We start from the raw sequence: 15650 nt of genomic DNA on the forward strand, positions 1-15650 counted from the left end.
AAAGAATTTCTAAAAGTGCATGTATCGTGATTATGGCCTTTTCCATACACGATAACTTTATTTTTTTCGTTGCAAATTACAACATAATTAACAGGAATAATATAAGGCTGGAATTATAATTGCCATCTTTATCGTAATAAAAAAAACGGATTGTACAGTCAGGTCCTCGGAAACAGCACATATGAATTTAAATTCATAAAAAATACCAGACTTGTGTGTCCTCTAGACCCGTGTGTCATCTACAAAAGACTCACCAATGACGTTCAGATAAAGAGCAAAAAGAAGTAGAAAGTTGTAGATCAGCGATGACTGAAATTTCCAAATCGTTAACTGTAAATAACTAATTCATACTATTTATAATGTACAAATGTACAAACAATTATAATCTTCCAGTTAAAACAAACATACGCAAGTAAAGAATTCGAACTTGAATTGAATATATATGCTGATTTGTACATTTTTAGCTTCATATTGTACCTAGTATTAAACAGGGCAGGTGCGTGTGGCACACCCCAATATTTGAATACTGGTATCTATGTCAAGTGTATTAACATTAAATCCCCTATCAAATCTGATGAAGGAATAATATTGTAAGTTCTTATCTTATGATTTTATTTTTCAATCAATACCTTGCCATGGCATCACTATGCTCTCATCTATAGTATATATCTCCATATAGTGACCACTCTCATCATCATTTCCTCTTTGAGATCCCAGATTAATTGTAGACAAAATTCTAAAATTATGTGTAAATATATTCTATGATACAAATCTTCATCACTAAAGTCCCATTAATTATCGGATTGCAAAATAAAGTTGGTAACCGATACTCAGTACTACCGAGCGATACCTGAGTACTCGACTAATCGTTGACATCCCTACTACAGATACATTAATATCTGAATGCATAATAAAGTTAATGTAGTTAATCTCTTGAGAGTCCAGCTGTATTTTATAGTTATCCCACAAGGACGCGGACACACAAAGTCCGAGTGGGATAACTATTTTACATCCCAGCTGTTTTAAATTAGACGAAACAATTCACACAATCTAGTTTAGAACGCCATACAACTATTACAATATACTTTATATATTACTATATGATGTATACCCTTTATGACCCCCAAACACGATGAGTAGATATCAAACAATGTCAACTAGCCCCACTGGCCGATCGGCCCACACTATTTCGACACTTTATAAGAAAATCGACCCACTCTTGTTTGCCGACTCGCCCCATTTTTGAAAAAAGTGTAAAACCAAATTGAACAATCAGTCTGAAAACTCACTTATTAACGAAAAAGGTTTAAACCTCACTGAATAGAGGTCTGACAACTCGCCCCACCTATAAGAATATCTTTCTTTTTTAAGTATGTCAAATTACTATAAGTTCGTAACCAGTAATCCTTGTGAAGTGGTATGTGTCTTGGCTTGATATGCTAAAGGTCTTGAGTTCGAATACCAGCATATACACTGGATGTTTTCTACGTGAATTTTGATAGATAGTCTTTTCCGTATAAATAATTATAAGTTTTGTAGTGGATTTGACATTCCCGCCAAAATGTTATAGAACAAAGGAAAGCATGAATAACAAAGAAACTCAAACTGGAGTGATCTGGTAGGGGTGATCCGGCTCAGATCACCCCTGTTAGAACAAAGGAGCTGGGATGTAATAAGGATTGTGATGTTTCCTGTAATTTTTCATTGTAGAACGATAGCACTAAGTACCTTTGATTTAGATAAACTAACATGTTTGTCAGGTGTTTCATCAATTTAAAATAGTTACATGTATGAACTCTGAACAACAAATTCATTAATTTGTGAAAAAAATATTTACATCTGTATTCCTAACAACAAAACTAGTCTAAATAAATTTACCTGTTTACCATGATTTTTTTGACTCCATTTGTTGAAGGTTAGACTTATCAATTTGAAACTGTTCTTGTATCTTTGTTTTATTAGTATTGTATTTATATTGCGTCATGGACAAACTTATTCAATTAATGTATGTTTATCTATTTTTGTTGTTGAAAAGTTTTGTGATCATGGTAAGCCATTTCTGTTAATATTTTAAAGTGCATCTTCTTATCTGATAACATTATACTACTATTATTGTTGACGCCTATTAAAATGTTTAAACACCCGGTATTTTTATACACCTGTTCTAAGTTTATGAGTTAAGAGCCTTTTGATCAGTTGATGTCGTTTGTTAGTAAGGTTCATGAGTTTTTAATTATTTCAATTTTAATTAAACTATACCGTTGGTTTACCTGTTTGAGGTTGAACACCAGTCATTTGGAGGCTTTTAATAGCTTTCTGTTTGGTGTGAGACAAGGCTCTGTACTTTGTACGATACTTATTGTTAACGTTGTATACATTGTGACTAAGGTGGAGCGTTGTCTCATTCACACTCATGCTGCGTCTTCTTTTCTTAATGCACAAATATTATAAATCGATAATTAATACTCTTATCTGTGATATTAAACATATTAAATTGTACGCACCTCTGTTTCTTCTTCCGTTGCATGTGAACTGTAATCAAAACATTAAAATTGATTAACATGAAGTGAATTAATATAATTCGCTAAAAAATTTAAGTTGTCTAAATTTCCGTTCATCCCAAGATTGCACTGAATTTTCATATGAAAGGGAAACCAAGTCTACAAATATATTCTTACACTCAAGCATCGTATGCAGTGCTTATTTAAACAAATAAAAGGATTAATTTTCATTTGATTGGAGCTTCGAACATACTGTTAAATAAAACAGAAGATGTGGTATGATTGCCAAAGAGACAACTCTTCACAAGATACCAAATGACACAGAAAGTAACAATTATACATCACCGTACGGCCTTCGACAATGAACAAAGCCACAATGCAAAGTCAGATATAAAAGGCCCCGAAATGACACATGTAAAACATTCCAATCAATAAAACTAACATCCTATTGTATGTAAAACAAACAATAACGAAAAACACATAAATTACACATCAACAAACGATAACCACTGAATTACAGCCTCCTGGCTCAAGACAGAATGTGGCGGTGTTAAACATGTTGGCGGGATCCCAACCCTCCCCATAACCTGGGACAGTGGTGTAACAATACAACATAAGAACTACAAAAATCAGTTGAAAAAGGCTTATCTCATTAGATTGATACAAAAAGAAATGCATCTCACAAAACACAGTGTAGACGTGGCCGGGTACTTGCATATCCAAACAACAAAAAAAAATAAAAAAAATACCAAACTGAGAGCACTCGCAGTTACTGACAGCTAATTCAAAGCCACATACAACTAATAAAAAAACAGGCTTCTAAGACTAAATAATCAATCCGTGCACATCCAACATCAAATGGATTTAGTGTAAAGACGTCATCAACAGTCAGAGAAAAACATTACTTTGTGCAGTGCTATAATACAGGTATCGACAGATTGTAGATCTATGAATGTGTATATGTATCTAACATTACTATTTAGTTTGCATTTACCTTACTGATACCAACATCAATATTTATACCAATAATAACAATGTACAATGGTATAATTACAGTATTCTATTCGTAACCGTTTATTATAAGTTTATTTATAGAATAGATATGTTTGCCGTGATCGTTTCTAAATTTCCGTGCACGGTAAACAACATTTGCGTAAAAATGAGGATTTGCTATCTGGTTTGAATAAGTTTTTTTACAGGTACTACCAAACATCTAGTAGTCTGTTGTTATTTATGTATTATTGTCATTTTGTTTATTTTCTTTGGTTACATCTTCTGACTTCAGACTCGGACTTCTCTTGAACTGAATTTTAATGTGCGTATTGTTATGTGTTTACTTTTCTACATTGGTTAGAGGTATAGGGGGAGGGTTGAGATCTTACAAACATGTTTAACCCCGCCGCATTTTTGCGCCTGTCCCAAGTCAGGAGCCTCTGGCCTTTGTTAGTCTTGTATTATTTTAATTTAGTTTCTTGTGTACAATTTGGAAATTAGTATGGCGTTCATTATCACTGAACTAGTATATATTTGTTTAGGGGCCAGCTGAAGGACGCCTCCGGGTGCGGGAATTTCTCGCTACATTGAAGACCTGTTGGTGACCCTCTGCTGTTGTTTTTTATTTGGTCGGGTTGTTGTCTCTTTGACACATTCCCCATTTCCATTCTCAATTTTATCAAAACCAAATTTTTATATAACTTTTTTTTTATTACGAAACATGCGAAACGTTTTCCAAATCTTAAACATTTCTTTCCTATTTTGTTTTTTGTTTCTTATATGTTTACAAAATGCTAGCACTTTATACTTACAAAACAGAATTCCCATTCCAACAACAAGCACAGCAATTGTTCCGAGTAATCCCCCAAGGACAACACTTTGTAACGGTTGTGCATTTTCTTTAAGTTGATAATTAGCTAAAGAAAATTAACATACTTTATGTTTTCATACAATCTCAAAGATTATCACTTAACAAAAGCATTTTTCATGTATTTTTAGATCAAATTTATAATGTAACAATGCTTTATTTAACTGGTTTAACATGTTATTAAACCTGTTCATGGAAGGTTTCAGTGTTTATAAACAGAAAATTATATCTGGAGCAGTATAAATGTGTTAATCTTGATCTCAACTTTCGTATTACTAAATCTTAATGGAAAGTATCAGACATTAAGGAATCACATCTTTTTGATATAAATGAAAATTATTACACATCACCCCAAAACACTAGATGATACAAATGTATGATGTAACTACAAGAAAAAAAGTAAAGCTAGTAATATTAACAAACACTTATGCATTTATGTAAAAATATGTAATTAAACAAATATTCGTAAAATAAAATGTTGTTTCATTATATATTGGCTAGAACAGTTACCTAAAATATAATCATTGAGGAATCAAGAATTTGATCAATGCATTGTAGTGTAAAAGATAATTTGTAGTTGCTATTATTTTTACGATGTATTATGTATACAATTTTCATGTCAACGTGTATTTTAACATTTAATAATTACTTACATTTAACTTGAAGAACTATAGTAATTGATCCACTTCCAATGGTATTCTCCGCTGTACATGTGTAGATTCCTTGGTCGTATCGACTTACGTTTTTGATAGTGTAACAAGTTTCTGTAACATTATCTGTAGTGAAAATTTCCTGACTTCCATTAAACCATCTGGTTGACGTTATTGCTGTATTACTATCAACATAACAACACAGATTTTTTGTTTCACCTTCATGTATTTCTTCAATCAAATCATGCTTCCTGGATACCACTGGTTTGTCTATTTGAAACAAAAAGACAACAAAAAAATCATTATAGGTTATAAAAGTATCATATGTTAAGCTAAACTGATTAGAACTGTGTAATTTTTTTTAAGGAGAACGCGTCATCTTGAAAGAGGTACCCAATGTAGTTAAATTGTACAGCTGTTAGCATATGATCTCTTAAAGTAAAAATCTCTCAGTTTATTTAGATAGTAAAGCATTTCTATTCACAACCTGAACATTCATACAAGGTACTTTGACATATCCAATAAACTAATTGTAGATACCAGCAACAATATGTGTGCGCAACACGTATATTTCATATAAAAAATCATCAGTGAACTTGAACCAAAAACGTTTAAAAGGCCAAACAAGTCGGTGGCATGTAGTGCTCTGGTTCTCGCACGTTAATGGCTGGCATATTTGGTTTTTGTATATTTTTCTTAAACATTATGTCGTAAATGCTCTTTAATTGGATTATTTCATATCTTTTTATATCGGAGCCTCTTAGAACCGACTATACCGTATACGTTTTTTGTTCATTTCTGTTACCTATTACTGCTAACATTGACTTCATTTGAGCCTTGCTATATATTTGTTTTATTTGAATCATACCAAATCTCCTTAATTTACCAGTTGTGTATATGTGTTGTGTATCTAAACATTTATCTGTTTAAGATTCATATTTTTTCTGTGTTAAAGACAGTTACTCAGAATTTTTAGGTACTAAAGTCATTTTAATTGGATTAATTTTCTTTGCTCTAGCATACAATGAAAAAGTAAAAAAGTATTTGTTAACTTAATGTTTTGAATTAACAGATTTTTTGTACAGAGTTAATGTTTTACTCAAAATACATTTATTAAAGTCTTTTAACCGGATATGAAAATGTGCATAGTCAACAAAAGGCTAAACATTGAAAGACATACTGTGAATTCATTTATTTTCGTGAGTACCAATTTTCGTGGATATCTATTTTTTGTGGTTTGCAGAAGTCTGCATACAAACATATAGAACATTTGTTATTCTTTGAACGTTTAATAATGAATCCACAGTATTTAAATCAGTATACCATGTTTTCTTAGATAAACAGTTGTAAGACAAACGGAAAATTCTAATCGGAAAGTACATTAAAAAATGATTAATGAAAAAAATTAAACAAATGAAAAACAAATGTCATATTCCTGATTTGGAACAGGGTATTCTTTTGTCGGTAATTGTTGCTTACACCTGATTTTACAGCCAGCTATACATCTCCCGCGTGTGACAGTTGTATAAAAGTTCTGTATACAGCTGACAACCATGTATAAGCAAAACAAACAGACATTATAGGATAAAATGTTAATAATTTGGGAACAACAGTCGACGGTGTGTTATTATCTAAATCACTATAATGAAATACTGCTGCTATTAAAACCAAAATTTCAAGTGGTGAAGGTAAAATCATCCGTTTCAAAATATGATGAATACAATCATGAGTTGTAACCATAATCAAAACCTCTTTTCCTCGAATTCAACCTTGCGAATCAGACTTATCACTAGGTCTGTACTAACATAATCAACACGACAGATGCCACATGTTGAACAGTGTTTGTGGTTTTATGATGTGCATTGCAAACCGTGTGCCTTGATATTTCCGTAGTTTTTCGTTTAATGCAATGGTATTATCAGTTTATTATCAACGACTGAGATTGAATGATCTTTTTGTAACTTTGCACTCTCTTTTAAACATTTGTAAGATTATCCTACTAGGAACAGGTTACTACAAATGATTTTGTTTATTGCTAGATAAATAATTGTCGCCCCTTGACATATATTCCCCTTACTCTTTAAATGCGTCGCAAAAACTGTTTAACGATGCATTTAAAAATTCGAGGAAAGTACCTGTTTTTTGCTATAACCTTATCAAATCTTCTGTCAACGATGCTCATTTTGCAGTTTTTATATTTACTCTACCTGTCATTTTGGGTTCAAGATAGTTTATAAATATTTAGTTTGTATATTTCCATTTAAAACTTAGGTTAATGCAGTGGTACAGGGTTGACGTCAGCAAAACTTAATTGTAGTCTATTCGTCTGCATATCAAATCGGTATTATATTTTATTCGGACGTATGAATTGTAGAAAGTAATGTTGTCACTATTGTTTTTTTGGTATTTTACGGTTTATGCAAAATATTCGCCATAGTTCATTTCCGAATTCCAGCACAAGTTGCAAGAATCGCGAAGATCTACTTCCATGAATGTTCGAATGAGTGAATGAGTGAATACGTGAATGTGCGATTGTATAAACACTAGTACTTTCCGATCATATTTCAAACATGTCAGTTATGCATGTTATATAAGTTATAAGGCACTTCCAATCTTACATTGTTCTAGTTTTGAAAGTTTAATTATATTGAATGTTTTTATATGAAATTCATCAACGCAGTAACAAATATGTAAACACTGGCATCCATATAACAATAATAAGAATCACAGAGACTCCTATCTGTTAAAATTCTGTTAAATTGGGTAATCATACTTTGGTTTTAAACGTATACCTTAATCAGAATTAACCATAATTAAAACATTGTTGTGACGTCATTCTATTGTTTTACCTGTTCTTTATTCAAGTGATAGGACTATTATTAGCCTGTAAGAAACCAATATGTTACCTTTAGCTGTCCAATATTTTTTTTAAAATAGCCCTCTTCTTTCTTCAAAATATTGGACAGCTAAAGGATGCATAACTGAAAATGATAGTTCAATCACTAAAAAAAAACTATTACAGGTAATTTCCTACAGGTTGAAGAGCAAGACTTTGGTTAGCTTGATTGCTTTGTTTGTATTATGAACAATTGTAATTGGGATAACGTTCATTCACATCATAAAATTGCAGACAGGTTTAGATATGCCTATATATATATATAGTATGCAGATGTCAATCTTAATTACAAAGCTTAGGTTAAATTTTGTTAAAACAAAGTAAGCAATCCAGCCAAAGCTTTACTTTCCAAGCATTAAGAAATTAGCTGTAAATACCCCAATTGATTTCATCATGTAAACAAAAATACAACCAAAGAACAAATGATAATTAAAAAAAAACATTTTATTAAAGTCGCCTTCCAATACAATAATTTTGTCACTCATCAAGAGGAAAAAGTTCACTTTCAAATTGAATTTTAACACTACCAACACTTATATAACAGCCATTTTCTCATGTTTTTGTGTTGCCTCTTTAAACACTAATTCAAAAAGTTACTGTTGATTTATTCTCGTCCGTCTTTAGGTAATTAAAATTGACCTCTGGTGTTGCTCTTATTCTTCCTAACATCATTTTCAACTACAATTAAAATGAAAAAAGCAATAAAGTAATGCTTCTAAAATTTGATAGATCATGCCGACATACAAGGGCCATAAACAACCTAAACTTTATCCGTTGTACAGAGTGCGAATCTAGAACTTCCTTCATAAACTAGGGGACTATAAGAGGTTTTTTTTATAATTTTCAGGTTTTGGCGTTGATTTACAAGTTAAACAATCGTGTGCCCGATTCGCACTGTGTTCGCAGTGATCGTTTTATAAAAGTTTTTCAAAAAGAAAATTGAGACAAAATTACGTTTTGGTGACATTTAAAAAATACAAGAGACTCAATACACACATAAACTGGAAAAAGAGCGACACGACCTTGCAGAAAAAAACAGAAAAGGGAGAGGGGAATATTCAGGTGGTTATGTTTGGGTTCGACAATAACATTCTCTTGAAAATTCTAACAAAAGAAAAAAACTGATTACATGTTGTTATCTCTTCTTTTGTTCATATTAAGTATATATTTGAAATAAAATCGACTGCGGTGCACTCGATATGGTTCAACTAGAACCTGTCTTCATATGCTGTTCTTTTTTTCTCAGTCCCCAATTATAAAATAAAGAGAAGAACAGGAAACTTATGGAGAGAAATATTTTGAAATATAATATATAAAACTTGCCATTATAAGTTGCTTTGACTATATCCTCTTTGTAATCCACACTAAAATAGTGTATCTGAATAGATTCTGAATACATATTTGATTTTAATCCCAAGTTGGAAACAACACAATCACTTATGACGACATCTCTTTCTTCGTTTCGCATTAAGAATATACTTCCATCACTTTATCCATTTTGAAACACAAAACGCATGCAAAGGTATTCACGGAAACTATCAGCGGAAAATATGAATAGTCCTTGCACACGCAAAATTAAATCATGATACCCTGTGTATTATTCTTCATGTATCATTACACTATATGTTACATGTTGTTTACCTTCAGCTGTACTTTCTTTTTGTCTACCTTTTTTTTTAAATTGAGCTTCTGTTTAAAGGTGCCAACATGTAGGATATTTTTTAATGTAAAGAAAGTTTCTTCACAAAAAGATTTTCATACATGATGAAAATAAATCTTTGCTTGATTTTTCTTTTGTTCTATCATTTCTGACGTGTTAAACAGTGTTTTAAGTAAGATATAAGCCTCTAACAGTCCATTCTGTAAAATATTTATTATATCTTATATCTCTTACATAATAATTCTCATTCGTTATACTTTTCTTGAATTGGCCTGAAACGATAGAGCAGTTATTGGCGGGTTTTTTTTAAGTTGAAACTTTGCATCCATGTCCAAATTTGCGCCTTTCACAGATGAGATAAAAATAAAGACAAGTTCGGAAATAACTTTAAAAAAAACTTAGAAAATTCTAACAAATTCTTACACTTTTATTAAAGTGTTTGGATTTTTTACTCAATCTTCATTTAGTTATATTCTTTTTAATGTCAATAATTCATTTTTTTTTTATAAATAGTTGATTTACTTACAATTTACTTTTAGAATCGTTGCTATTGATCCAATTCCAATGCTATTCTCCGCTATACACGTGTACACACCACTGTCATATCGACTGACTTTCTCAATTGTGAAACACGTGTCTGTACCATTGTGTGTATCCGAGATTTCCTGATTTTCATTGAACCAGCTCGTTGATGTTGGTGCTGGGTTGCTATGAACATAACAACAAAATGTCTTCGTTTCCCCTTCATTTGTTTCTTCAATCAAATCATGCTTGATCAAAACCAATGGTTTATCTATTAACCACGTAAATTAATATAATAGAAACAAAATCGGTTGTGAATGTTTTATTTTTATACATTGTAAATGAAGTTGTTAGTGTGTAAAGTGAATAGAATATAAAAGAAAAGAAAAGAATACTGTCTTTAGACACATATTTTAACAGAAGGTAACATATTGCTATTGAAATGTTAGACACTATATTGAAATCCCGTACACAAACGGTCTGGGCATCCAAAATTTCAAATTTACTTCAAAACGTACACCTTGAAGCAGACATTTGTAAGTATAAAGAATGTAAAAACAGAGAAGGTTTGGGACGTATTTATAAAAAGTATTATATGTTATTATTTAGATAAATTTAATAATAATACATGAAAATCTACAGCATTTTGTGTTTCTCGTTTAGTTTTTTATCATGTTTACACAGAATAGACCGTTGGTTTTCCTTTTTGACTTATTTCATACTAGTCATTTTAGTGGCTCTTTGTATAATGTTCGATATGAACCAAGGCTCGTAATATGATCTTAAAGGGTTTTCTTTTAGAAATATTGACTTGAACGGCACATGTATCCCATCTTCTTATATCCATTGTGTATGAGAGTCTTTTTTGCTATTTTGTGTCTTAATGTCCATATATGTCAGCTTATCCAATATTTATCTAAAACTTACATTTTACTTTAAGAACAGTTCTTACTGATCCACTACCAATGATATTCTCCGCTGTACACGTGTAGTTTCCTTGGTCGTATCGACTGACGTTTTTAATTGTGTAACACATTTCTGTAGCATTATTTATAACTGATATTTCCTGACTCCTGTTGAACCATCTTATTGATGTTGGTGATGGATTGCTACCAACATAACAACAAAGTTTCTTTGTTCCACCTTCGTGTACGTCTTCAGAAAAGTCATGTATGATTGAAACCTCTGGTTTGTCTATTAAATACAACACATATTTACATACATTTGAAAAACAGGACGAATATTTTAATTCAAATATTATCACTTGTACATGTTGTGAAGTTTATATTGAACAACAATTTATCAAATTGTTTTTAAAAAAATGGAGACATTTAAATCATTCCTTAACAAGATAAATAATGTTCATTCTACCATTTAATAGTTTCTATCATATGATGTCTAAAATAGTTTCAACTGTAGTCCTGGAATTTCATATTATGATATCATTCCGAATTAATTGAAAGTGTCTTTTACGGGTTCTTTCTTTCTTGACCAAATTTTGTTTCAATTTTAGCCTCGTTTCACAAATAGAGCATCTTATTTGTCCGCTATAAACGCTAACGGTGTCGTCTACAACAAGTACCAAAATTGGTTATTCACCTCCGGAATATATTTCTTTGATGTTGTTGAATATTAAAACGTAAGTAATAAATGTGAAGGTTGAAACTGTGTATGTATTAAGGCAGGATGATATACCGAAACGATAGTGTTGTTCCGGGCTGGATCTTGCTTGTTTTCATATTAAGTATCCGATATGATACGATCGGTTGATTGATTTTTGCATGATTTACGTATTTCATTTTTTTTTAAATTGAGATGATACAATACACAAACAAATTCAAAATACTGTAAGGAAGACAACCTAAAGACTGAAAAACAGTATTCTCTCACAGAAACCATTTTGTTTCCACAGGGTAAAAAAAGTTATATTACTAAAAGTACCTAATCAAATTGCATACAACAAAAGATCAAACACAACAAACACATCAAACAAATGGAAAACAACTGTCACATTCCTAAATTCAGATTATTTTTTGTAGAATATGTAGGATTAAAGCTGGTTCTTACGCTAGGTAAACCTTTCATTTTTATATGTGTCAGTCATATAGAATTCCACAATATTGACAACATACCCTTCAATCAAAGTGACAACAGCCAAGTAAAAATGAAGTGAAAAATATCAAAGCAATATACAAACTTATAAGTCGAAATCAAACTGACAAAGCAATGTAAAAAGAGAGAAACAATCAAAATACTAACAATTGTATATTAAACACAACTACGACTACGTGATACGAACCCCATCAAAAATTGGGGTGAATAAATGCACATCAAAATGATAAATACATCATCTTCTACAGCGTCCATCGTGCAGTTTGTGTTAATACAAACACCTGATAAGTAAAACTCGGTATTTTACATGCCAGAAACAAGAATTGGATTGTGATAATGACGAGTAGAACATATTAATCATCAACTGTGAATAGGATATTTCTTAAATGTCGACAAATCGTTATTGGATTTGCAAGCATTTTTTGTTTGTTTGTGTAAACATGCATAATCAATTAAACAGTAAGTGTGAGTGCAATTTTACAAAATCAGAAAGACCAAAAGGCAAACAATAGTACACAAAACACAACATCATACATGTTAACAGGTTGAAAACGGAAGACTAACAAGATGGCTTTACTAAACAATCTTTTTGAATATTTGTTATATTTTGTCATGCTCTTTATGTACAGTCAAACCTGATTAAACCGGACCCTGAATAAACCGGTTTCCTGTCCTGTATTCAATATTTTAAACTTTTATTAAATAATTATATACTTACAATGAACAATCAGAACAACAGAAACTGATCCAATTCCAATTATATTCTCTGCAATGCATGTGTAGTTTTGTTGATCGTATCGATTGATCATTTTGATTGTGTAACAAGTTTCATTTACATTATGTGTAACCAATATTTCCCGACTTCCATTTAACCAAATCATTGATGTTGGTATTGGGTTGCTATCAACATTACAACAAAGTTTCTTCTGTTCATCTTCGTTCATTTCTTCAATCAAATCATTAATGCTTGAAACCAATGGTTTATCTATTTGAGCATGTTGAAAGGAAAACAAATGGCAAAGATGATTACAATGGTTGTTAATTGTTTTATCAATTTATAATAATTAAGCTGCTTGTGTGTACAGTAGATCTTTCAAAACACATACAAATTTGTTAAATAATGCATGACAAATTGAAATAATGCATCAACGATTGGAAAAAGCTGAAAATCAAAAAGATTTTAGCAAAATTTTATGATTGATCTTGAAGAACTAACTAACATAAAATGAAAGAAAAGTCTCAAGTTGAATGTTTTTTTGTTTCAATTTTGATAATTTCGTATTAGAATATATAACGTTAAAGAAATGATATTGTTCCATTTTCAATTATTTTGAACTTTTAAAACATTCATGTATTTTAGAGGGTCAAAATTGCAGCCCATTCTTTAGCTACGTCATATGAATTAGGATTTGACAGCTAATAACAAACTTTGTTCAGATCTATAAGTATTAATCTCATTGTTCTTGAGATTATTGAATTGTTAACAAGGTCTCTGTTAACTAATCAACCAAATTAACACATTTATAATCTCTCGAAAAATAATTCGTAACTTTATTGAGAACATCAAGTAACTAATATTATTATTATTTTCGATTTTAAGAAATCAGTAACGTTGCAAATAAATAAATAAATACAGTAGTTTTCAATATGCGCATTCAAAATGTCAAACGTAAAAATGTATGGGTATGTTCACAAATATGCTAGGAATGATTATATTTTTAATATGAAAGAAAAGACCACTTTTTATTCTTTTGTTAAAGCATAATGTTAAAACGATTGAAAGTGGTAAATTTTTGGATTATTGTGGCATAAGTTTTAAATGCATGAGGTCTTTGTCTTGTGTAATAGTTATAATTATGCTTTGTATTTAATGTTATTCATTTCTATCAGTATGTTTCATTTTGCATGTATATGCATTTATTTGTTTTCATTGAAACCAATTATCGGGGACCAAAACAAACTTCTCTAGATGTCTGATTTCATGATTGCGCAAACCAATAACAAAATGTTCATACCTATAATCATATTAATTAAAACAAACTAATGCAAAACTTACAATATACTTTGAGAACGTTCGTTTTTGATCCACTTCCAATGATATTCTCCGCGGTACATGTGTATTTTCCTTGGTCGTATCGACTGACTTTGTTAAATGTATAGCAAATGTCTGTAACATTATATGCAACCAATATCTGTTGACTCCCATTCAACCATCTTATTAATGTTGGTGTAGGATAGCTCTCAATACAACAACAAAGTTTTTTCGTTTCACCTTCATTTGCATTTTCTTTCGAACCCTGCTTAATTGAAACCTCTGGTTTATCTATTTAAAGAAACAAACAGTACTAAAAACATATATCGAAAGTAGTCAACTTGATTTCAAATTTATATTTTATCTATAGATTACAATTTGGCCTTTTCGATATTGATTGTGGCATCAGCTCGATATGATTTGGATATGATTGCCAATAAGAAAACTTATTTCAAATTATGCAATGGTAGGCAATCGTACTACCTTCGACAATCAGAAAGCTCATCGCATGGTCAGCTAAAAAAAGCCCCCGACAACAGATTGATTCCAAAGATTGAAGCAACTATAAGTTTCCAAATATATGCAAAAAAAGATTTATATACAAAAGCTTTTCGTGACCAATACATTATTTTAGTTTGCAATATTATGTTTTCAATGTCCATATCGGATGTTTATGTAACATTATTTGGAACACTTACATCTAACTTTGAGAACAGTAGTAACTAATCCTCTTCCATCAATACTGTCGGCTATACACGTATAGTTTCCTTGATCATCTCGATTAACATGTTGAATGGTGTAACAAGATTCGTTTACATTATGCATAACAATTATTGCTTTATTTTTCTTCGACACCCAAACCGTAGTCTTATCGCAACATAATGCCTTCGTTTCACCTTCATTTATTTCTTCAAACGTGGCATACCTGCTTGAAACCACCGTCTCATCTAGTTGATGTACAAAAGTGCACATGGTTAAATATTGTCATATATTAAATACATTCGAAAAAGCTTTTGTTTCAATCGAGGATGCTTTTAAAATATATCACTAGTTTATGAATCATTGAACTTAGACTAATTATTCTGCAGTTTGCCCACATTTAATGTATCTTTGGGAAAATGAAGTGGAAGACGCTAATAGTGCATTTAAGTGTCATCAATAGAAAAACACAAACTTAGCGAAGGCAAACACGAAAATGAAAACTAAACACAACACAGAACACTGAAACCTGAGCACCGCACACTACAACAATCATTTTGGGAAATCTCAGGACGGGTAGGCAGATCCTGCTTATCTTGTGACACTAATCTAGTAACTCAGATTAACTTTAGCATCCGAGTCTTGTTTTGTGATTTGACAATCGAGTGGAAGAAAATAGGATTGCGGTACTGGCACTGAAAGATATTCCAAGACGAT

General features: G+C 31.2%; 1 protein-coding gene across 1 annotated transcript; it reads right to left on the bottom strand.

The window, feature by feature from the left end:
• Positions 1–606: 606 nt before the first annotated feature.
• On the bottom strand, positions 607–15059 carry LOC143059424 (opioid-binding protein/cell adhesion molecule-like). Its single transcript, XM_076232915.1, has 7 exons — positions 14933–15059; positions 11018–11284; positions 10095–10361; positions 5016–5282; positions 4307–4411; positions 2505–2532; positions 607–736 (listed from the first exon to the last, which is right to left on the bottom strand). Exons 1-7 carry the CDS (start codon positions 15057–15059, stop codon positions 619–621), a joined length of 1179 nt encoding a protein of 392 aa, XP_076089030.1. The 3' UTR covers positions 607–618.
• Positions 15060–15650: the final 591 nt, after the last annotated feature.

This window comes from Mytilus galloprovincialis, chromosome 14 (genome assembly GCF_965363235.1).
Source record: "Mytilus galloprovincialis chromosome 14, xbMytGall1.hap1.1, whole genome shotgun sequence".
Lineage (NCBI taxonomy): Eukaryota > Metazoa > Mollusca > Bivalvia > Mytilida > Mytilidae > Mytilus > Mytilus galloprovincialis.